General features: G+C 35.8%; 1 protein-coding gene and 1 non-coding gene across 5 annotated transcripts in view; both read left to right on the forward strand.

Annotated features, from left to right (window-relative positions):
* The window catches only part of SMARCAD1 (SWI/SNF-related, matrix-associated actin-dependent regulator of chromatin, subfamily a, containing DEAD/H box 1), a 77,514-nt gene that overhangs the window by 17,214 nt on the left and 34,776 nt on the right, over positions 1 to 25,524 (forward strand). For all 4 annotated transcript variants that reach the window (XM_045880743.3, XM_045880745.3, XM_045880742.3 and 1 more), the window contains exons 4-9: positions 5,170 to 5,341; positions 8,117 to 8,183; positions 13,815 to 13,915; positions 22,383 to 22,484; positions 23,548 to 23,629; positions 25,081 to 25,472. In XM_045880743.3, the coding sequence (XP_045736699.1) occupies positions 5,170 to 5,341; positions 8,117 to 8,183; positions 13,815 to 13,915; positions 22,383 to 22,484; positions 23,548 to 23,629; positions 25,081 to 25,472 (916 nt within the window). The remainder of the gene's footprint in view (positions 1 to 5,169; positions 5,342 to 8,116; positions 8,184 to 13,814; positions 13,916 to 22,382; positions 22,485 to 23,547; positions 23,630 to 25,080; positions 25,473 to 25,524) is intronic.
* LOC123849175 (small nucleolar RNA SNORA36 family) lies at positions 12,610 to 12,746 on the forward strand. The gene has a single exon (XR_006792001.1). It is a non-coding gene; the product is annotated as a small nucleolar RNA SNORA36 family (small nucleolar RNA).

The raw sequence follows: 25,524 nt of genomic DNA on the forward strand, positions 1-25,524 counted from the left end.
AGTATCCTGTGTCTTTAGTCTCATTTTCTCTGAAACAGTTTCTCAGCTTTTTTTTTGTTTCTCATGTCATTGGCCTTTGAAGGTGAAGAGGCCATTTTTTAAGGAGGCTTCTCAATTTGTACTTAGCTGATTTTCTTCATGATTAAATTTAGGTTAAGTGGTAGGAATGCTACGTAAATGATTTTGTGTCCTCAGTGTGTCATGTTACAAGGCACACTGATAGCAATTTGTCTCTTTATTGGTGAAGTGAACTTGGATTACTCAGAAACCTGCCAGCTTTCTCCTAAAGAGTTACTATATTCCCCTTTGTAGTGATTAATCTATTGGCAGATACTTTGACCTTATTCCTTAGCAGACTTTTACTCAGTAGTTTTAGTACCTGTTGATGATTCTTACCTGAATCATTACTTAAATGTGGGTTGTGAATTGGTGGTATTTTAACTAGCATTTCAGATCTTATATTTTAATTATTTGGTATTCTAATATAAAGAAGGGTTTTCTGTTTTTCCCCATTCATTTATTTATATAGTATTTATATAGTATGAGTAAGTATCAAAATGGAATCATAGATATTTATTTGTTCAGTGGGTTGTAATTCACTTACTGTCATTATTCATTTCGGTGCTCAAATTGCTAAATTTTGGCGGTTGAGGGCCCTTCTAGGCAGGCTCTGGTTTTGAGAGGTTCCTGTTATTTTATGAGCCTTTCCCTTCCGGCAAAAGATGGTACAGACTAACACTATCCCTACCCTAGGCCTGAATTTAGAATTCGCCATTTCTCCAAGAAACACTGGTTCCTTTTATATTTCTTTCTTTTCTTTTCTTTTTTTTTTTTTTTGCACTGGTTCCTTTTAATAGAGAATGGTATTTGGAAATCTGGGGACTAGGAGTGTTCTTTCTTTGCTATCAGGTGAGGCAGGGGTTATGTCATTGCCCTTTTCAGCTATACGAACTAGGAAATATGAGGGGAATGTGTGTGTCTTGTTTTTGTGTGTGTGTGTTTAAATTATGAGTTTTTAATGATAACCTTTAATTCTAATCTACCACTACAAGGCTTTTCCTTGGCTCTCCTTCTATATTTCCTTTTCTGACATTGAGAACTCTGGCTTTTTGCAATATCAATTTATTTCTTAACTTGCTCAGTCATCCAGTATACGTAAAATAGTTTCAGAATTGCTGTAATCATACCATTTGACCATTAAGCCTACTAAGTAGAGTTAAATTTTGTTTATAGGTTTATTTTGTCTTTAGATTGAAGGTATGTGGTCAAAGTATTGAGATTACTTAACATTTTCTGTTATTGATTTGAAATATAGTTCAGTTCATTAATTTCTGTTTGTATTCCTTTTAAGGTTTTTTCCTTATCCCTCTTTTAAATTTTACTTTTGAATATTTAAAATATTAAGGCTTTAGAAATCAAAACTCTGCATAGAATGTGCTCAGAAAAGTATTATCTCTCTTCCTTTTTCTTGTAATACGCACTGTCATCCACCTCAGAACTAACCAGTTTAGTTTTTCATCATACTTTTTCTTCCATGTATCTTTTTTCTCCTTCCTTCCTTCCTTCCTATTTTTTTTTAAGAGAGAGAGAGAGGAAGAGTGGACATCCATGTGGGGCAGAGGAGGGACAGAGGTAGACAGAGAAAGAGAGTCTTAGCAGGCTCCATGCTCAGTGCAGAGCCTGGCTCGGGGCTCGATCTCATGATCCTGAGATCATGACCTGAGCCGAAATCAAGAGTTGGAGAGTTGGACACTTAACCGACTAAGCCACCCAGGTGACCCTCTTTTTTCTTGTTTCTTACACAAAAGATAGCACACTACATAAATGTATACATATATACATACTCAGTTGAGCTTTGTTTTATTCACTTAGGTATATATCCTAGAAATCATATTAGTTTATAGAAAGCTGTATTTTTTTTCATATTCCATAGTACTGCATTATGTGACTATTCCATGATTATAATCAATACCCATGAGTGGGCCATTTTGGTTATCATCATTTCTTAACCTTGATGTTGACAGTTTGGGCCACATAATTCTTTGAGGGGCTTCTTTCCTGTGCGTTGCAGGATGTTTTGCAGAATCTCTGATCTCTACTCACTAGATGCTAGTTGCACCTCCCTAGTCAAACAAGCAAAATTGTCTCCAGCTATTGCCAAGTGTTCTCTTGGGGCAAAATCATCCCCCTTTTGATAAGCACTGGTGTCAGTAATAGAAACTGGCAGTTGATGAAATCTCCTAGGAATTATTAATAGACGAGAAGAAGCTGAGGATAGAATCCTAGGAAACACCAACAATTCACAAATGTGAACAAAGGAAGAAAAGCCTTCTTTAGAGATTAAGGACAGGTGGAGAGGTAAAGGAAAATCAAGTACTAATGTTGCAAAACCCATGGGCTGAGGGTGGGTGTGGGGCCAGATTTTCAGAGATACGTCAACAGTGTATGAGACTACAGAGGAGTAGATAACCAGTGAAAGGTTTTTATTACATTTGACATTTTAGAGGATATTATTGCCTTGGTAAGAACAACTTCACTGAAATGGGTGGGGCAAAAGGTAATAAAACATTGAGAGGAAAACTACAGGAAATGAGCAAGTGGATAATCGGTTTTATAAAATTTGTGAAGGAGAGGAGAATTTGCTTATTTCAGTGCTTGTGTCCACAGTTCCTAGAGTTCCTGGCACATTGAATTAGTTGGTTAATGATGTCTTGAGCTCATTGTAGGCTTGGGAGGAAGAGCTCAGGGAGGGAGAGGAGACTGGGGAGAGAAGATAGTAAATAGTTGAAGCAGGGTCCTGTAGGAAGTAGAAAGGGCTGGAATCCCTTAGCACTGAGAAGGGACTTTACATTCAGTAGTAGAAGGGAAGAACTCTATCTGACACCAGATAAAAGAACACAAAGTAGTCAACTCTTGTTTTTGTAGATTTTTTCTTTTATTTTTAAATCTTAGGCATACAAGAAAATAAAGTAATAGACAATGAACATCCATGTACCTACCACCTAGACTTAACATTTGTTAATATTTCTCCTTGTTTGTTTCATTGTTTCATCTATTATTATTATTGGCCTCGAGTATTTTAAAGTAAATTATGGACATTCCAACATTTCTTGGTGATACTTTGTGATAGGTCTTTCTCCTCCCCAAAGCCCAATACCAGTCAATGAACAGTTCTCTAATATCATCTAATTCATGTTTTTTTTTTTTTAATAAATATTTATTTGAGAGAGAATGAACACAAGTGAGGGGAGGAGCAGAGGGAGAGGGACAAGCAGACTTGGCCCTGAGTGTGGAGCCTGACATGGGGCTTGACCCACAACCCTGAGATCATGACCTGAGCTGAAACAAGAATTTGACGTGTAGCCCACTAAGCCACTGACACGTGCCCCTACATTCATGTGTTTTATAGCTGCTTTTTCAAACCAGGATCCAAACAAGAAGCATCCACTTCATTCACATGTTGAAACTCCTGACTTTCTTTTGATCTTAAGGAGTCCTCTCCCCTCCTCTTTTTTAAGGATTTTAACTACTGAAGAAGTGAAATCTTTTCTTCGAGAACATAGTTTTTTATGATTGTCTCCTTATGATGGTATTGAATTTATTCCTCTCTCACTTGTATTTCCTGCGAACTGACAGTTAATACAAGGCATGGTAAGATTGGTAGTCAGTATAATTACTATAGCAAGAGGCACATGGTCGTGAATCTGATCATTAGGTTAAGGTGATAGCTAGCAGAGTAAGAACTTTTGAAAATGGTTTTCTAGGGCAGAAGTTGTGAGAAGATTCCAACCTGAATGCTTTCATTTACTCAATGAACTAGGTCGCAAAATTGGAAATGTATCCAGAGTGAGGCAGAATGAGAATTCAGAGTAGAGGATATGAAGAATGAGAGGCCTGGGTGTAATGGAAAGGGAGATGCATGTAATTGCCTTCAAATATTGAAGGATATTCCTTCTACAAAGGAAGCGATTTATTTTACCTCATTACTCTAGAGCATTTTCTTTTCTTTTTTTTTTTTTTTTTTAAAGATTTTATTTATTCATTCATGAGAGACAGAGAGAGAGAGAGGCAGAGGGAGAAGCAGGCTCCCAAGGAGCAGGGAGCCCGATGTGGGACTCGATCCCAGGACCCTGGGATCATGACCTGAGCCGAAGGCAGACGCCTAACCATCTGAGCCACCCAGGCGCCCCTAGAGCATTTTCTTAAAGCAGGGTTCAAGAAGTCAATCTAGAAGTCTGTTAAAATATATATATTCCTGGTCCTTGGGGATCTGTCTGCTTTTAAGTATTTTGCGGGATTCTCAGGTAAAACTAGTACCCTGACCGTGCAACTGAACTAACATGAATAGATACAGTGAAGTTACTAAAATACAGATTCTGGATATGTTTCCCAAAATAGAATTAGCTGTATAGAAATAATCTGCATTCTCTGACACTAAGAACGAACTTAAATTCCCACTTTTCTTTCTCTGATCTTTATAACTTCTATCAATCGTTATACTTCTATTTTCTGATCTCCAGAATGGCTATCATGGTAGGAAACCAAAATTTCAAAATGAGATTTTTGTTTGGGAGATAGATGATTAAAATTTGGCCTCAACTGTCTTTTATATAGGATTAACATATAAATTGAGATGGAATGAGTAATATTAAAGTTAGTTGTAGAATAAAACCTCACATGGAATAAATAAATGCTCCTTGTCTGGTACCCAAGATTCTGGTACTCAATGGGACCATTCTTATTTTAACACTTAGATTCTGATCACCTAGGTAGGCCATGAAAATCCTTTTATCTTTGTATTAGTGTAGGCTTTATAATTTCTCAAGAGCAACCTGACAATGCTCATCTGATATATAGAGTATAGGTGAAAAGGGAATAGGAAGGAGAAAGTGGGCATGCAGTACGTGTGTGTATCTTAAAATAATTGCCAGGTATTTTATTGTTCTTCTCCATCCCAGCCCAGATAATATGAGATATTTTCAAAGTATGCTGATTCTGGGAATGTAGATTTATATATATAACCATACTGAAATGAAAGAAGTTGTTTTAATCTTTGACAGAGATTGCATTCTTTTTGGAAAGAACTGCTGTATTACATGTATATATGATTCTAATAAAATAACAGTAGTACATCAAAATATTGTTTTTTTCCTCTGAAAATATTTTTAGTTCTGAGCCATCTGAAGATGAAGAGTCCCAGGGCCTTCCTACCGTGGCGGGTAGAAATACTGATGATATTTCGGAATTGGAAGACCTTTCGGAATTGGAAGACCTTAAAGATGCTAAACTTCAGACCTTGAAGGAACTTTTCCCACAAAGAAGTGACAGTGATTTACTTAAGGTTATATACCCTTTTATAGTAATTGGTTATTGTAGCTATAATGATGTTTAAAATTTCCCTTGTATCTAGTACTGTATTTAGTGGATAGTCATTTTTCTAAAGATACCTTTTGTTTTGAGGTAATTAACTTTTACGTAATAATAAAAGTAAATGCCAGAGATTTACTTGTTGGGAGTCTTAACTTTTTAAATAGGTAAGGCTATTCACCTATAAATAATAAAATATAGTATTTCCCTCAGTAGCTCACATAGCTTGTGAAAATTTTTTTTGTATGCTTAAATAGTTCTAAAATAGAGACTTAACTGGTCTCACACTAGAAACTCAAATGTCAGGAGGCTTTTTTTTTTTTTTTTGGTCTTCATAATGACAAAGGGTTGCTATTGATATTTAATGCCAAAGGCCCAGGGACACTAAATGCCCTGCAGTACTGAGGATGGTCCTGCATAACAAAAGAATTATCCTGTCAATAGCACTCTTGCTGAGAAACACTGATTGAGTTATATAGAAACAAAATAAGTGGCTGTATTTGGACTGTAATAGGTATCTTTATAAGAGCACATAAAAATTGATGAATTAAATTTCAGGTAGAGAATAAATCTCTGAAGATTACTAGTAAATAGGTTATTTCTAGCTCTATCACTTATTAGTTGAATGACCTTGGGAGGATCATTTAATTGCACGTTTATGTTTTTCACCTTTTTGTCTGTGGTGACTACCACCATTTCCAGTCGGAACCTTAGGAGGTACTGTATCTGTATGGGGTAGGCAGGTAACTTGGAAGTGCTGGACACTGGCGTATCATAGAGTATATGCTCTTTATGAAATGGGCAGCTGCTCTCTAGTGCCCACAGGAGATGGCCATGTGGTATCAATGGTAGCCCATTTTTTTTTTTTTAAGATTTTATTTATTTATTTGACAGAGAGAGACACAGCAAGAGAGGGAACACAAGCAGGGGGAGTGGGAGAGGGAGAAGCAGGCTTCCCGCGGAGCAGGGAGCCCGATGCGGGGCTCGATCCCAGGACTCTGGGATCATGACCTGAGCTGAAGGCAGACGCCTAACGACTGAGCCACCCAGGTGCCCCAATGGTAGCCCATTTTTATTAGGTTTCAGAGTTTCCAAATAAAGTGAAAAGGCTGTTATTTACTATTGACCTATTTAATAGCTTCCTTTAACTACTTGAAGTGTATAATTTAGTGGTTTTTAATATATTTACAAAGTTGTGCAATTATCACCATAATCTAATTTTAGAACATTTTAATCATTCCAAAAGAAACTTTTTTTTTTAAAGATTTTATTTATTGGCAGAGAGAGAGTGCGCACACTAGCAGGGGAAGTGGCAGGCAGAGGGAGAAGCAGGCTCCCTGCTGAGCAAGGAGCTGGGTGTGGGACTGGATCCCAGAACTCTGGGATCATGACCTGAGCCAAAGGCAGACACTTAACTGACTGAGCTGCCCAGGCATCCCCAGAAGGAAACTTTGTATTCATTGACAGTCCTTCTGCATTTCCTTCCTCTTGCTCTAGGCAACCACTAAGCTCTGTCTTTATAGATTTGTCTATTCTTCACATTTTATATAAATGGCATTAAATAATATGTGATCTTTGATGATCTGGCTTGTGAACTGGCTTCGTTCACTTGGCAAAAGGGTGTCAGGTTCATCCATGTTGTATCAGTACTTTGTTAACTTTTTATGGTAACTAATTTTTTTTAAGATTTTATTTATTTGAGAGAACACAAGCGGGGAGAGGGGCGGAGGGAGAAGCAGACACCCCACTGAGGAGGGAGCTGGACAGAAGGGCTCAGTTTAGGACCCTGAGATCATGACCTGAGCGGAAGGCAGACACTTAACTGACTGAGCCACCCAGGTGCCCCTATGGTAACTAATTTAAAGAAAGAAGTACTTTTCAGGCCAAACAACATGTCTGAACTGAAGGTCGTCCTGGGCGTGCTAGTTTAAACTCCGTAGAATAAATTATTTTTATTCTCTGTTATTTTTAACGTGAATCTTTTTTTCACCCCAAATCATTTGGATACATTCTTACTGTTAGCTAAATGAAACTTCAGTGGTATCTTGAGTCTGCACCCTGCTAGCAGTGTTATTTTCCTCTGGGTGTGATATTTTTCCTAGACCAAGAAGACAATAAATGTAGCGACTAGTAGCTACAGGGGCTGCTTACAGTGTTGGAAATAGCTCCCAACAGAATAAACATGATGGAGTATTAAATATTCAAAGGAACAAATCTCAGTTTAAAAATACTTTAGCCTGATTGCTAATTGTTCACGTAGTTGAAGGGTGTTTTTCTTCTGTAAGAATATTTAGCTCTAATTTTATAATTACAGTGGGAAAATAGGATTGATAAACAGAATTTGTATGCATGTTTCATTAATTAGTATTTGAAATTTAGGGAATTCAGTGTATCACTCACTCCAAAGCAGAGTACTCTTGAAGTACTCTGCATTTCAACTGATCCCTATCATTTCAAGAGATTTAAAGGTGACATTTATAAAGTACTGTGCAAAGGCTCTTAACAAAGGCTCTTATAAAAGAATTCAAGAAGTTGTAAAATATAAATTTAGTCCTAGACTTGATAAGAATATGCTTTGACTATTTTGAAAATGAAGAGGGGCTTACAGGATAATAAAGGATCCAAGATTAGGAAAACTAATAGAAGAGAGCACTCTTACTACAGCAAGGAAAAAATATGGGATGTTTAGTTTCTTTTGAAATAATTGTTAAAGTGTTATTTTTAAAAAAATCTTTTCTCATTCTGTTAGTTGATTGAATCAACAAGCACTATGGATGGAGCAATTGCTGCCGCCTTGCTGATGTTTGGTGATGCAGGTAGGCCTGACTTAGTTCTAGCCATGTCAATTTATTAGTTTTATAATAATAAATACCTTCACATTTTTGATAGTTGCTCTCCAATTTACCAAGCACCTTCATGAATTCTTACAGGAACGTTATGAGTTGTTAATAGCTTCAGTTTTTTTTTAAATGAAGAAACTGAAGCTTAAGAAGGTTAAGTAACTTACCTGAGGTCATACAGCTATTTGGGAACCAAATTTTCTAGGTTGATTTTTTTTTTTTTTTTTTTTCCCCTAGGGAGGGGGCAGGTTTTCATTGGTAATTTTGCTTGTTTTCTACAGATCAAATCTCGTAACAGTGAAGTTTTGGAAGGTGTATTTTCTTTCTTAAGTGTCCTTTCTAATTGCATTGTGGTTTTATTTACAGGTCTACAAATCTGAGTCAGTAGGAACATAATGTCTTGTGGAAAGTCCTAGCTGGTAATCAGCATTCCTTCATTTAGTAAATATTTATGCTATGTTCCAGGCTTGGGATACAAAAATAAATGCATTTGAAGGAGCTTGCAATATAAAAACACCTCCATTTTTTTTTTTTCCAGCAAATACTGTCTTGGTTTTTTTTTTCCTAACTTGTATATACCAAACAAGTAAAAATAACCTAAATCCCACTACCAAAAAAGCATTTAAGGAATGAAAGCAAACCCACACTCCATTAACCACTCTTAAATTTGCTTTGTATCATTTTCAACTTTTCTTATGCTTGTACCTACTATGACACAACACATGCACACACATTTAACTAGGAAATGCAATAATAGTATTGGTTTGCATTTTTTAAAAAAATCACTTGATGAATTATCATGGATAACTCGTCAGAACAATCAGATTTATCCAATTTTGAAATACGCCCCCATAACATTCCTCTGTAACTACCCATATGATTGGTTTATTAACTATTTCTCTGTTAAATAGCCTTTATATCTCCATTATTTTGTTATTATAGTACTAAAGTAAATAGCCTTATAAGGAAATCTTTATGTTGTTATTTCTGTAGGCTAAATTTCAAACTGGGATGCTGAATGAAGTTTAATATGTACTTCCATGTTACTTTTTTAAAGGTTGTGCTGATTTGTTTTTTCATCAACATTGTGTGAATAAATGCCCATTTCCCTAAGTGAATTTTTTTAGCTTCCTAAAATTTTTTGAAACTCTAAAATATATATGCAAAAATAGAAGATAGCATAGTGTGTTCCTATGGGCCTATCATCCCTCTTCAACAAATATCTACCTCACTTTTACCTCCAACCAAGTAGATTCTATTTAGAGTGCATTCCAAAGATGAAATTGTTTCATCCATATGAAATATTTTAAGTCTTTAATTTTCTTCAGTTTGAGCAAGGGAGTAGTATTGTGTTGTGTGGGTGCTACCTACACAATATGTTAAGGTTCTTCCTTTTCTTCTACGTACTAGCTGTGTGACCTTGGGCAGCGTTGCCTAACTCTTCCGTGTCTCTGTTTCCTTAGCAGCAAAACAGCGTAATAATAGTACTGAACTCATAGGTTGTTGTGAAGAAGTGATAAAGTTAATGTAAATTTCTTACTGTACTGTGTGGCACATAATAAATAACTGTGCTGACGTCATAAATGTTAGCAGTCATTTGTTCTTATGGGCCATCTGATGATAGAAAATGGTATAGGAGAAGGTTGACTGTATCTCCCTCAATACCATAGCCCTAGCACTTACTGTAAAAGTTCCTGAAAAATGGTAGACTCATTGAACATTTGTTGAGTTGCAGAATGGTTTGGGAAATTTTACATATACTTTCTTGTTCTTTTAATATCGCAATATTCCATAATCTTTCCAGATTTGTAGAAAAAACTTTATTCCATAATAGTGTATAATCTTTTTTCTCGAGCAACTTATATCATTCAACTTATTCATTAATTTAACAAATATTTATTGTGTATCTACTACTAGGTGCCAGATGCTGTTTTAGGCATTGAGGATACATAAGGAAACAAAATAGACAAAACCTTTGCTTTCATGGAGTTCACAATCCTCGTTAAATTTGAATTTCATCTGAGTTTTTTTCTTGTTCTTATTCTTGCACTGTACATTGATACTATTTCTTACTAAAAAAAGTATTTTCGGAGCACCTGGATAGCTCATTCGGTTAAGTGTCCGACTCTTGATCTCAGCTCAGGTCTTGATCTCAGGGTCGTAAGTTCAAGCCCCGCATTAGGCTCCGTACTGGGCATGGAGCCTACTTAAGAATAACAGCAATAATAATAATAATCCATACTGGGCATGGAGCATACTTAATAATAATAGTAATAAATATTTTCGAGTGCAAAGTTATAAGGAAAGAAGAAATCAGGGTTTTCTTGTTTTTAAAGTAGACTTCATGCTTCATCTTGGAATAGACTAGACCGTCCTATTAGTCATCTTCATCTTTAGTACATTATACTTCTGAGGTGATGTATAGAATGACAGCTTTTCCTCACTGACGTAAGATAACCTTTAATATAGAGTATCATTAAGACAGGAAACTATTTTCGATATATTAGAACAGTTTTCCCAAAAAAGGTCTTTTTAAATATCTGTTAAGATATTTTGGACAGTTCTATACATCATGATGTTGGATATTGGTTTTAGCACAAATTATAATCTCTTACAGATAATATTTCACATATTAAACAATAGAGGTACCTTTTATGCATTGCTTTCTGAAAGTTTTCATTTAAGAATACTAGGTTACAAAAAATTACATATATATATATCCGAAGTTTTTACCCTGTTTTAAAAGGTAATAATACGAATTTATTGATGTTGTCAGGAGTCTCTAGCTATTTCTTCCACTTCTCTGTGTTTGTATAAAAATCGTAAAACATTTTTAGGTGATTGTGATCCTTTTATATTTCTGCTTTGTGACCTTTTCATTGATTAGAGACATCTTTCCCTGTTTATTTTTAAAAGTCTACCTAATTTATAACAGTGGGATTTATGTGTATGTTCTAACTTGTTTAATATCTTAGGCATTTAGGCAGAATTCTTGTATGTATACTTAAGCACACATTTCCATCAGTTCTGTCAAATAAATTCCTGGAGAAGGAATTGTTGGACTAAAAGATATCTGAAATTCTGAGATGTATTATTTACATTGCCTTCCAGAAAGGGTATAACTGTGTAATGTTTAAAAGTGCCTTTTTGCCTGTGGTCTGCTAGGACTCTTTTTTAATGGATGAAAAATAATGGTATTTTATTTTTTTAATTTTAACTGTTTTTAATTTTTTTTTAAAAAAGATTTTATTTATTTATTTGAGAGAGAGAATGAGATAGAGCATGAGAGGGGGGAGGGTCAGAGGGAGAAGCAGACTCCCTGCCGAGCAGGGAGCCCGATGCGGGACTCGATCCTGGGACTCCAGGATCATGACCTGAGCTGAAGGCAGTCGCTTAACCAACTGAGCCACCCAGGTGCTCAGCTGTTTTTAATTATTAATGAAGTTGAACATCTTCTCATTTTTTTCCCTGTTGAACTGCCTATATGTGTTCTTTGTTTATTTTCTTTATACAGTTTCATGTTTTATTTTTTATTGTTAAAAACTGGACTTAGATGAAATTTATTTTCATCTGGGTATGAGGTACAATTTCAACTTGTTTTCCTGAAATTGATGATGGGTGCTCCCAATAAAAGATGGGAATTTATGAAACACAAGTTGGAAGTGCTATTTAATGTAAAATATTAATTTGTTTTCTTTGGATATATGCAAAAACTTTTTTTATTGAAGTATAGCTAACACACAGTGTTAACATGAGTTTCAGGTGTACAACAGTTATTCAACAGCTATGCCTTATGTGGCACTTACCACACGGTGAGCACGTCTCACAGCACAGGGAAATATAGTCAGGAATACTTAATAGCATCGTTAGCTACACTTAAGATGAGCACAGCATAACATAGTTACATACAAAATTTTTAATTAATTATAAATAGAGTAGATTTAGATGTAGGCAGCATTGTGTGCTGTTATGTAACCTTTTCATACTAAAATTTTAGATTTGTATTTTGTCCCCCACATTTTGCAAATTTTTTGCCTGTAGCCACTTTAAATACATGTAAATATTTGGTGTCATAATATTAACAAAAAGGAAAGTTGTTTAAACAGATAATTAAGGTTGAAGAATCCTTTATTGACAAAACAAAGTTCTTGTTCTTTGGGGAAAGAAACATGTCTAGGTGACATGACATAAATCACCTATTTCGAAGTTTTTTTCAGACTTAGACTGTTACTAACAGTGCTCACCCTACCCCATTAAATATATGGGTTATAATCCCTTATTAAAGTGGATAATGGGAAGTAGTTGGTATCTGCAGAATGCACATTTACTTTATGAAATAAATTGGAAAATAAAAATTTAACCATCCACACTTACATGAAATTATACTTTAAAACTTTAATAATTCCAAAGTGTTGAGTTCAGTTCAGGGTAGCTTCCCTGTTCTGTTAATTAAACTTTGGAACATTGAAACCTGGGCTGTGGGAGATGATTGGATAGAAAGCATTACTCTATTCATTTACTACCTCCCAGCCTACAAAAAAGAAAAAAAGAAAAAAGAAAAAAAAAAACTTTAATAACATTTACTTTGTTACAACTATATTATAAAATTTTCAGGCTTTCAACTTAAAAGCTGTCATGTTTATATTTATTTTGAATACTGTACTTCTACAAGTTTTATTTCTAAAAGCATAGGGTACTGATTTAATTAATACTGCACTTTTGTAAGCTTTAGCAGATGGTTTCATATTAGCACAGCAGTATGTCTGAGGAATTTGCTCTCTGAAAGTAAAAGTATATAAGAAATAGATAAATGTATTCAAAGTACAAATATGTAATATAGCTTCCTTTTTTTGTTTCTTTTAAGATTTTATTTTTAAGTAATCTCTACACCCAGTGTGGGGCTTGAATTTACAACCCCAAGATTGAGTCACTGCTCTACCTACTGAGCCAGCCATGCACCCCTATAGTATAGCTTATTAAGATCATATAGTTTGAGTTTCTCTTTCAGTTATGACAGTATGTAAATTTTCTATCACTGTTATAGCCTCTGTTACACTCCCTTGGTTTTAGGTTAAGAGCATTAATTACTTGAGCTGTCTATATCTCATTTCCTCCTCATTTGTTAAATGAGAGAGACTGTTACCTACTTTGTAATTTTATTGTGGAAGTTTGTAACAACAGTTAATAAAAGCCCTTTGCAAAGCCTGGTACATAGTAAACAATTATTCAAATAAGCTACACTGATAGGGCTCAGCTTTTTTTCACTGCTGAACACTCAGTCACCAGGGGAACCCTATCCTTTCAATATTGCTCTGTAGAATTACCCGTCAGTTTAGTGATGTATGTTATTGTTAAGTAACATGGTTTACAAATAACATTATTACAGTGATTTCTACTTTTGAAAGACTGATAAAAGTCTCTATTCTTCCTTTAATTCAGTTGACATTTACTGAGTATACAAGATAAGTAGAAGAAATAACATTGGGCCTGATGTCAAGAGAACTGTCTACACATGTATTCATTATAATAACATTTTTGCCTTTATTTTGCATTAATGTTTCTTACAATAACTGTGCAGATTTTGATTGTTCTTCTCTGTTTTAAAAGGTGGTGGACCCAGGAAAAGAAAATTATCATCTTCTTCAGAGCCATATGAGGAAGATGAATTTAATGATGATCAGTCTATAAAAAAGAAAAGACTGGATCATGTAAGTTACATTTGAACTGCAGTATCAGAATCAGCTGTTAGGCATAGAATATCTTGAATCTGTGGATATTAGACCTAAATGAATCACTCCTTTTTCACAACCAAATCAGAATGTGTTTACATTTCATTTATGACTTTTTGCTTTCTTTTTAATTTATCTGGTATTAAGTGCTTATCTCTGAGTTATAAAATAAATTATTAAAAACATTCTAGTGGCATGATAAAGTAACTTTGGGAAAATATACTTTGAATATATAATTGAACACTTAAGAAAAATGGCTGTTATCACCACCAGCACCATTTCCTCCTCCTCAGTGGCAGCTGTTTATAATTCTTCTAGATGACATCTTTGATATTTAATTGCTTATCTAAAAGTAATTATGGTTATGCTTTTATTGGGTTACTCTGTAGTTTTCCATTAACTTTTCACTTTATGAATAGAACTACTGAGAGGCCTCCCAGTGAAACCAGACATAGTCCTCCCTGCCTGCATTCAAGACAACACAATTTCTTCTTGGTAATCAAAATCAAAATCAGTTACCCCAACTAGTATAATAACCTTTTTTTTTTTTTTTTTTTAATGTGTGATTTAATGGTATAAGAAGCCCAGAGTAGCCAGGTGGCAATCTCTACCCTAATTTAATGAGACAATGTTATGTCCCTACATGGAAGCATTTTTTTCTTAAGAACTTAATACTGATGGGAAGTAAAAATTCTGTGATTGGGTTTTTAGCTATGAGGAACAGCTGTAGTATAAGAGACTAGGCCCACATTTTATTTTACAGATCTATATATAATGGCTGTGGGGAAAATAGCATCATATTGATTGCTGATTCAAAGCATTTACTTTCTTTGTACATCCTGTTGAATAACACATCAGTCTTGGGTGTTCTCCATAAGTTCATGTGCTGAATTTTCACTAAGTGGTACCACTGTTCTATAAGCCTGCTGCTTCTGAGTATTGAGGCCCATGGTGAAATCACTGAACTTGGGCATGAATTCACTGATGCACTTTTCTTAGCTCCCTAGCCAGAAGCATTATGGTGTCACAGTGTACTGTGTGAATTAGGTTTTCTCTATATCTGTATATGATATGTTAGTTTCCTAGGGCTGCCATAACAAAGTAGCACAAGCTGGGTGGCTTAAACAACAGAAATGTATTGTCTTACAGTTCTGAAGCTAGTGCATCAGAAGGGTTAGTTTCTTCTGAAGGCTTTCCGTTATTCTCTTTGTTCCTGGTGGTTTGATGGCAACTTTGGTGTTTCTTGGCTTGTAGATCCTTGCCTTCGTCATCACATTGTGTGCTCTTTGTGTGCATGTCTCTCTCCAAATTTCTCCTTTTTGTAAGGACACCAGTCATCAGATTAGGGCTTGCCCTAATTTTAATTTGATTATCTCAGTAAAGACTCTGTCTCCAAATAAAGTCACATTCTGAGCTACTGGGTGTTATTCATCACATGAATTTTGGAGAGACAGAATTCAACCCATAACTGATATTGCCAGAAGCAAGTAGAAAGGCAAGGCAGCTTCCGGTAGTTTTCTATTACTGTCCCTTCCATGATGAAAGGGGTCCAATGTAATCAGCTTTCCACCAGACAGTTGACTGAATCTCCCAAGGAATGATAGTATTGTGGAAACTCATTGTTGGCCTCTTCTCTTGGCAAGTCAAGTATTTGTTGGTAGCAATGGTCAGATAAATCTTGGTGTGGGACTGTCTTGTTGATTTGTATGCACAGCCTCAATTCCTGTTACCATGGCCATTTGTATGTAGACCCATTGAGCAAGCATTCAGATGGCTGTGGTGGTATTGGTATTCACAAAATAGATCATCTTGTCTATCTGATTACTAAAAATTTCCTCTGTAGTAGATGGCCTTTGCTGAACATTCTCAAGGAAAACTGTTTCCCTTGCATTCTGTTCTCAGAAAAACTCCTGATAAGTTCAACAGTGCACCTCTTTCCCAGACTTCTGGTTACCGATCTTTTACTCTTACTCTCCTCCTTGGCTTCTGTCCATACAATATCATAGCGCTATACATCTGGCCATCTCTTTCTATGCAAAAGGGACAGTAAGATGTACTGCCCAAAGTTGTGCACAGGGCTACTCTTTTAAAAGAGGTTAAGTCATAGCAGTTGTTTACTTCACTTTGGGCTGCTTCTAACAGTATGTAAACCCTTTGAAAACCAAGTTCAAGATTTTCCCTCATTATTTGATCATAAAGAATTCCCAAAAGTGCCGTAGATACTGGTTGAAGGAGGGGTAGCAGTAAAGCAGAAGTAGGTACTATGGGAGTCTGGGACTGCTGCACATGCAACTTATTTGTGCCTCCTGAACCTGCTCAAGTCGAATTTCAGTCTCCCATTTTGATGATGGGTTGCTGCTGTTCATGCCCAGTTTTAGGCTTGGTAGATGAGATAGATCACATCAGCTCAAGTCTCATGGTCATTTAATGTCCCATGGCCAACCATTCTGTTCCTATCAGGACTCCCTATCAAGCCAACAATTGTTTTACAAAGAGAGAGAAGTCCATTATGTTTTTAAAAGGTGAATTTGTTCCAGTGCAGTAAATATGTTAAACAGCAGTTTTAGTGTAGCCTAGATTTTGTGTTATTTATGTACAGTTTTGTTCATGAGAAGTACTAGATGAACACAGAACACTGTACCCAGCTGCACTGGGCCACATAGGAATACATAAAATGTACACACCCCAAACATCTACTGGCTCCCTCATTTTACCATGTTTATTATCCCATGAGTCTGTGTTTCTATTCTTTCACAATGGTGAACTTTTTGGGAAAAAAGCACCTGTTCAACATCCCGAACATATCTAAGCAATCTTGTTCAAAAATATCAGCAGTACATACAAAAGGAAAGTTTTAAGTGTTGAAGAAAAGCTTGAAACAAACATTTGGGAAGAAATAAGGATATGCTATATCCTGAGCAACAGGCATAAAGGAATGCACATTGTGAAGCATCAGAGACAGTGCCACAAATATAATACAGCCAGCCTGTCATGAAATGCTGGGATAGGCATAAAGAAATAGGAGAAAAGTAAAGATGGTTGAGCATTTGAATTAAAGATCAAAGAGTGAAAAAATCAGGAACACCCCTTTCCATCTAGATCTTTATATACAAAGCCTTTTTAAGGAAATAACTGTATCCTGCAGAAGTAGCTTCTTTCGGTGCCACTAGTGGTTGCTTTAGTAGTTTCAAACAGTGCTGCAAATTCCTAAGCCATCAGCTGTCACGCAGAGCAATGAGTGCAGATGGGAAAGCTGCAAAAGAATTTTCCAGGTGTGATACAGAAGTAAACTAAAGGAAGCAACTGTACATTGAATTAAACTCTAAATTTTGACAAAACAGGTATCTGTTACAAATGCCTGCCTTACAAGTCCCAAATCTGAAAGACAGAAAAGAGGAATTAGGGCTTTGAAAGATGCCAGGTAGAGACTTAGAGCTAAAACCAATAGTAGTTTATTACTTACCAAACTGAGCTGAGCCTTTTAAAAGAAATAAAGTCAGCCTTAGAGTTCACTATAGGTATAGAAAAAATGGATGGATTGCCCAAATCTGCATTGATACTTTTACTTAATTCTTGTCCGTTGTAAGAGGATTATTGTAAAAACAACAGCAAGTGAAAAAAACTTTCCTTAAAAACTCTTATAATGCATCAAGCCTGCCTATTTACAAAAACCGAACTCAACCCCATTTTTTTTCTTCTTTTTGCCTCAGAAAACCACCGCTCTGAGATAGCCCTGTGATAAAAGTGTGATTACATCATTTATGGCTTACTATTTAAAGTGAGCATTTAAGATGCTAATTGCTATTACTGAAAGAATGCAGATGTGATTATAGAATTTGGGAATAGATTTAACATCAGAATGTTCATTGCTACCATTGTAAAAGCCTGGAGTGATAAAAGAGTGTTTGCATTATGTGTGGTGGAAAACTCTCCTTGATTTATTTGTGATTTTGAAAGATTTTGATTCTTTAGAGAAGTTTTTAAAACTTAGAACAAGCTATGTTAAGAAAGCAGGTTGGATTGGAGGAAGTAGAAACTGGAGAAGATAAAGAGCTAGGGTCCCACTCATGATCTAACCACAGAACTCTTGCAATAATTTGCTGCTGCTGGCCATATGAATGCGGAAGGTGATGATGACAGTGATGGTGAAGACTAAAAGGCTACACCATGACAGCTTTAACACATCACGTTAGCTGGTGTTTTAAGTGTTACTGAAAACCGTTGTACTGGTTTGAAGATAATGGCTTTAATGCTGAATGTAGTAAGAGTCATGCATAGCATCCAGTTGAATTTAGAACCATACAGACAGGGGCACCTGGATGGCTCAGTCAGTTAAGCATCCAGCTCGATTTCAGCTCAGGTCATGATCTCAGGGTTGTGAGTTCAAGCCCCACATTGGGCTCTGCGCTTGGTTCAGAGTCTGCTTAAGATTCCCTGCCTCTCCCTCTGCCCGTCCCTTGGCTTGAATGCACGTGCGTGCTCTCTCTCAAATAAATAAGTTGAAAAAAAAAAAACCATATAGACAGCATTAGTATGAAAGGAGGGGCTCGCAAAGGAGCAGAAATACATATTTGTTTATTTTATAATTTCTTATTTATATTTTTAGCCAGTATAGCAGAGATAACACAGTGAGCCATGGCATTCCATAGCTGGTGTTAACAAATTGGTTATTTTCAGATAACCCTTCTACCACTTCACAGTACCTCATAAGCTGCAATCCTTCCAGTGCTAAAGCCCCCAGGCAGACTTCAGTTCATATTTATTACAGTATTTATGTATTTCTTAACCATTTAATGTCCGTGAAATTGTGCTACCCTGTTTTAAGCACAGTCCTTTCTTTTTTTAATGTGTCACTGATGAAGTTTCTTTTTTTTTTTTTTTTTTTTAAAGATTTTATTTATTTATTTGACAGAGAGATAGAGAGAACAAGTAGACAGAGAGGCAGGCAGAGGGAGAGGGAGAAGTAGGCTCCCCGCCGAGCAGGGAGCCCGATGCGGGGCTTGATCCCAGGACCCTGAGATCATGACCTGAGCCAGAGGCAGCCGCTTAACGACTGAGCCACCCAGGCGCCCCACTGATGAAGTTTCTGAATGTTGTGCCTCTAACATGATTTTTCTTAGACACTGTAGTTTATTATTTTCATGATTTTGCACAGTGCGGTAATTTTGGAATTGCATATGTCATGTAGCAGAACAGACTGTAGTTTTCAGCAGGACACCTGACCTTGCTTCAAAAGCTTATTGGTCTCTGCTGTGATTTTCCTATTAGGGCTTTCTAGAGACACTATACAACATCCTTGTTAGCCAGATTCTTTGAGACCATTGGCATCTGCTTGTTGGTCAAGAAACCCAAGTGGCAGAGCACCTTGTACTGTATCCTGGACTGCTAGAGTCTTCTCTTCATGTGGGCCCAATTCATAACTGTGACAGTGTTAAAGAGTTAGTTTGTAAACAGATTAAGCAGCACACACCATAATGAAGTGTACCTTGCCTCCAATATTGAAGGAGGCTGACCAAGTGTTGTGCTTCTTTCTCGTAGAGTTAAACAATATGCACCGTTTTTTCTTTCCTTTTTTTTTTTTTGAATGGCATTTGCAACATGCCCCAGATTGGATCCCTCATAAAATTCATGAAAGTGGTGGTCCCCAGAATTTGAGGGGGGTTATTCCCCACTCTTTGGCATGCATGTATCTTACTAAGGTACCCACTGCTTCCTGCCTACCAGGTCCAGTCAGTGTGATGTCTTCGGTGTAGATGATTAAAGTGAATTCTGTGCACTGTGCAAAACTATCAGTCCTAGAGTACTGTATGAGGAAAGAGCAAGAGAGTTACCATAACCCTAAAGACAGTGAAGGTGCATCTAACACTGACCCTGCCCAGATGAAAACAATTGCTTTGGCTTGTCCTTTCTAATTGGGATGGGGACAGTGGGGGAAGAAGCATCTGACAGATTGATAACTGCACAGTTTTATTGATTTGCTCCAGTAAAAATACCACATCTGGTTTAGTAGTTAAAATCAGGGTCATCACCTCTTTGTTTATGATAACCCGAAACCCATCATCTAGCTCTCGTATAGGCCAAGGAACCCCATTTCATTGGGATGGGATGGTGATACTGTCTCTCAGTTCCTTCAGGAATATGCTGTTGCTGCTGCTGCTGCTTGTACTTCTCTTCTTCCTCTTCCTACCCCTTCCTCTGCCCCTCCACGGTTTTAGGAACTTGGATTTGTTTTTTTCCTACAATAATGGCCCTTCGTGGGCCAAGGAGCTAATATGAGATTGCTGCCAGTCCTAAATATATCTGCTCCAGCTCTGCATTCTGGAATGGGAAAAATAACCACAAGATTAATTCATAACCCTACAGCCCACTGAGACAGATTTAGGCCCAGACTCTGTGTATCACCGGTCTTGTATAAAGCTCTGGTGTTACCACTGGATTGCATAGGTATTTTAAGTCACCAGGGATTAGCAGAGCTGGCAGAAGTGTTAAATCTGAGAGTAGAGAGCAAATGAGAAGTATACCATCTACTGAATGTTTAATTTGTACTATCATATATTTGATTCCCAAAAGATACTGCTTTCCAAACGTCAGACTTTTTTTTATTAAGGTAAAATTCACATAGCATAAAATTAACCATTTTAGAATGAGCAGTTCATTGCTAGTCTACCATCCCGTCTGGTCCCAAAATCTTTCTATCACCCCATACTAGCCTGCCATCCCTTTTAAGTCGTTTCTCTCCTTTCATTCCTCCCCCCAGCCCTGGGCAGCCACCAGTCTGCTTTCTGTCTGTGGATTTACCTGTTCTGGATATTTCATGTAAATAGAAGCACACAATATGTTACCTTTTGTGTCTAGCTTTCACTTAGCATAATGTTTTTGGAGGTTCATCCACATTGTAGCAAGTATCAGTACTTTTTTTTAAGGCTGAATATCATTTTGTGTATATACTACAGTTTGTTTATCCATTCATTCTTTGATGGACAGGAATGTGCTATGTGAATGACTAAGGTTTAGGAAACATTTACATAGTAGAAAAACAGCAGTTTACAGTTGGATACCTAAGTTTCTATTCCTGCCTCAGATAGTTATCTATCTATGACCTAAAAGGTTTATTCTTGGCGTTTCAGTGTCTTCAGCTGTTAAGTGAGGATGGCAGTATGAATTTCTGAGGGTTTTGAAATGCTTTCTCCATGTATTAGTGTTTTTTTACCCAGCTCAAAATCCTTTGCTTTCTTAATAAAGGCTGACCTCAATTTAACACTGCAGGCCAAATACAGTATTAGCTCTGATTTAATTTTTCAGCCTAGTAGCCTATCCATGGTCTCTGTGCTTCAACCCAAATGGGCCATTCACTAATATAAAAACACATGGAGTTTTCTTCTTCCTCTTCCAAACTTCCATAGTATTTTATTTGCTTCTGTCTTGTGGAACTCCATCTTACACCTCTGTGCAGCAGAGGTATCACTCACAATTTAGTATTTCTATTTTGGGTAGGGGAAGAAAAATAACATTTAGTTGTTGGATAAGAAAGGAGGTAGAAGAGAAAACATGAGGCTGTATTTTTCTATATCTTGATTATATGGCATGTGGTATAGTTCTAAGCAGAGTTAGATAAATGTTTTTTGATTGACTGAAATGCAAGATTTTTCTTATGCATGAACCCCAAAATCTTTTTTTTTTTTTTTTTTTAAGATTTATTCATTTATTTTGAGAGGGGGAGAGAGAATCTCAAGCAGACCTTCCGCTGAGCCTGTTGTGAGGCTTGATCCCACAACCTTGGGATCATGACCTGAGCTGAAACCAAGAGTCAGACACTTAACTGACTGAGCCACCCAGGTGCCCCTTGGATGTGGAATTTTAACCAGTTTCTTTAAGTCCAGTTAAGTGACAAGAAAGAGATTATATGAGTAACTATAATTATTCCCAGATTAATGTTTTGGCTTCACATAAATTTATTATTCATGTTACTTTTATGTTATGGCTGAACAATTAATACTTAAGCCATTCTGTGAATCAGCACCAAATGAGAAGTAAACTTTTTTCTCTCAGTATTTGAAATTTGTAGGGAGGTATAAAAGTGTGAGCATAGATGAGATATTTGAATCTTTTTTTTATTTGCCATTAGCAAATATACTTCAAAATATCCAAATTATTTAGAATAATTTGAGGAACATTCTAGTCTTTTTGCAGATTTATCTCATTTTGAGTGTGTATGAATGAAGTGTGAGTTATTGGATAGGCAGTAAAGGTCTTTTTGTGATCGTAAAGCAGCAATATTTTTTATCCTTAAAGATACTAATTTGTCAGTTTTCACAAGAAATAGAAACATTTCTGAATTCTTAATGTGGTAAGCTCCAAATCAAGTCAAATATAAATGTAATTGTCTTAAGACTGTTAGCGTTATAGATGTTCTCCTTAATTGGTTTTTTTTTTTTCTTTCCATTAGGGAGAGGAATCAAATGAGTCTGCAGAATCTAGTAGTAATTGGGAAAAGCAAGAAAGTATTGTATTGAAATTGCAAAAGGAATTTCCCAATTTTGATAAACAGGTAGGTGGTTGTGGACAGAAATATAATCAGTGTGTACTAAATATTTGGAACAAAATAGTGTTTGAGAAAAACTGTGGAAAAGCTTAGGGTGTGTTTTGCATTTTCCTAATTAAATATACTCCTTTATCAATATTATAAAATACTTTTATACTGCTTGTTAATTCTTTACGTTGTTTATTTACCTTAATTGCCAACTTTATCAGCATAGTAACCATAATCATAACAAACATAACAGTTGGAACTCATATATGAAATGTGAATATGTAGAAAGCCAAGGCAACTGTTTTAGCTTTTTTCATATTCTTGTCCTTTAAATTTTTCATTAAGAATTTTAAAGGGTTAGGAGTGCCTGGTTGACTGAGTCGGAAAAGCATGACTCTTGATCTCAGGATCGTGGGTTCGAGCCTCACATTGGGTGTAGAGATTACTAAAAAAAGAAACTTAAAAAAAATAATCTTAAAGTATAATACTGCATTTCAGTACTTTAGTATTCCATAAGCTTTGTTCTACTTGCTAAGTAGTAAGAATGCTTTCAGAGTCTGTATAAAGATTCATGCCAAACTTGCTTCTCTTCCATCACCTGATTGTATGTAGAAGCACATTATTTGTTAAACATTTAGAATACATTCACACTTGCATTGATTTATTCAAATATATGCACAGGTAGTACATCTGCTGAATTCTGATAAGCTAAATGCAAAATCTTGTTGGTTGGTTCTTTACATGTGTTGAAACTATATGTTTTGAAGTTAGCAGTTTGAAAAAGCCTAGCTGCATGGTATGTTTAATTGAACAAACATTTTTGATCCTCATGTGTTCAGAGCCTTCATAGGGAGAATAGAAATGCAGAAAAAGTCTAGCTTCCTTTCCTTTGAAGACTTACAAATTCGCAGAGGTGAAATTTTATACATACAGAAAGAATTTGTAAAGCAGCATATAAACAAATGTGAAATAATCAGATACGAATTTTCAAGTGATTTACTTATTTTTAAAAGAGCATAAAAGTTTTTTACAAGTTGCTAATTTTAGATTTTTAACAAAAAGATCAATGACTTATTTCTAGGAACTAAGGGAAGTACTCAAGGAACATGAATGGATGTACACAGAAGCTTTAGAATCTTTAAAAGTGTTTGCAGAAGACCAAGGTAATTAGCTCTTCTGTCCTAGAAAACACATAATTCCTGTGATGTTCTGTATTTTGGAATATAAGAAAATGTAAACCTATTAGGTAATTATCAGAGAATGGGATTGCAAAAGATCTTGGAAATAATGATGTAAAATTTTTTTAAATGAGCAGTTTCCAAATGTTTTGGCTTGTTCTATAATGGCAGTGTAAAATGAAATAGTAAATATCCTTTTCCATTTGGATTTTTTTTTTTTTTGATAGTTAAGGCTACTTTTAAATTACCATGTTTTATTGAATATAAAAGGAACATTTTTTATATTTTAACAGCACACAGGATGGATCTTATGATTGCTGGTGGTTTATAATCCCTGTAATGTAGGTGTCCTAGCCTGCTCTTACATGAATAATCAGAAGCACCAGTATCAGAAACCTAAAAGATGAATATCACTGGCATGGAAGAAAGTCCCTAAACCTGTATTGGAGCACTTTTAACTTTCAGAACCAAATGTTAGAGGTTAAGTAGTGGAGAAGAGTTGAATCACACATGTTTAGTAACATCCCTATGAAGAGCTGATCTAATTGATTCCTGCTTGATTACAGAACCAGCTTTAAAAACCCAGTACAGTGGTTTTAGGTTTTTTTGGTTTTGTTTTTTAATAAATTATTTTAAGAAATACCTTAGTACCAGTGCTCTTGATGGCACAGAGAATGAGATTGTGTGTGGGGGGGAAAAAGCCACCAATATCACCAGTTCTGTGTCTGAAAAATGATTCAAAAGAGATTATGAATGTGAAGAATTTGAGAACTGCCTTATCCCAGTTTTTCTGTCTTTTATATGTGCATATGAATGTATGATAATCAGTGTATAAGTCTGAAAGCCCTTTGTGTAAGTAAAACAGACATTCTAAACAGTAAAGTATTATGTAATAGATTAACTGGTAAGAAATAACAGTTATCTTCAATCACAGGCATCTTAGAAATCAATGGAGTATGATAGGTTAACCAGTGTGGCAATGTTTTTAATAATAGTATATTTCAATAGATGGACATGGTGATGGAAAATTAATATAATAGGAATGGTTTTAATTTAGGGTGAACATGTTTTTGCTATACCTGTCAGTGTTGGCATGGAGATGGGGCTGCTAAGTAGCATCTGGGATATCTTACAGAAATGCAGCTGCCATTTATATTCTCAGGACCTTTGTTAGAAAATGGGGGTTTTTATTCATTTTTATTTTTTAGTAATCGCCTGTTTTTGAAGCTAACTATTTCAACTCATTGTATAACTTCAAATTCCACTTCAGTATTTCTCTTTAAAGCATATCAGAATTTAACAAGTTATAGTTGAATTCTGTATTCAAAAGGAAAATAACACGTTTAGGTAATTTTTTCTTATTTGAGGGCTTGTATCTTTATATTTATATTTAATTTATATCTTCCTAACTTAGTTATTTTTATCTTTCTACACAGATATGCAGTATGCTTCACAAAGTGAATTTCCAAATGGAAAAGAAGCTTCCTCAAGAAGTCAGAATTACCCTAAAAATGCAGCTAAAACAAAATTGAAACAGAAATGTTCCATGAAACCACAAAATGGTTTTAACAAGAAACGTAAAAAAAATGTATTTAATCCTAAGAGAGTTATTGAAGACTCTGAATACGATTCGGGCTCTGATGTGGGTAGTTCACTAGATGAAGACTACAGTAGTGGTGAAGAAGTGATGGAGGATGGCTATAAGGGTAAAATTCTTCACTTTCTTCAAGATGCTTCAATTGGTGAACTTACTTTGATTCCTCAGTGTTCTCAGAAAAAGGCTCAGAAGATAACAGAACTCCGGCCCTTTAATAGTTGGGAAGCTCTGGTAAGGCTACATTTTTTTCCCTGTGTGTGTGTGTGTGTATGTGTGTGTGTGT

This window comes from Mirounga angustirostris, unplaced genomic scaffold, assembly GCF_029215605.1.
Source record: "Mirounga angustirostris isolate CCGP_5_RB_7025 unplaced genomic scaffold, mMirAng1.0.hap1 SCAF_2, whole genome shotgun sequence".
In the NCBI taxonomy this organism is placed as follows: domain Eukaryota; kingdom Metazoa; phylum Chordata; class Mammalia; order Carnivora; family Phocidae; genus Mirounga; species Mirounga angustirostris.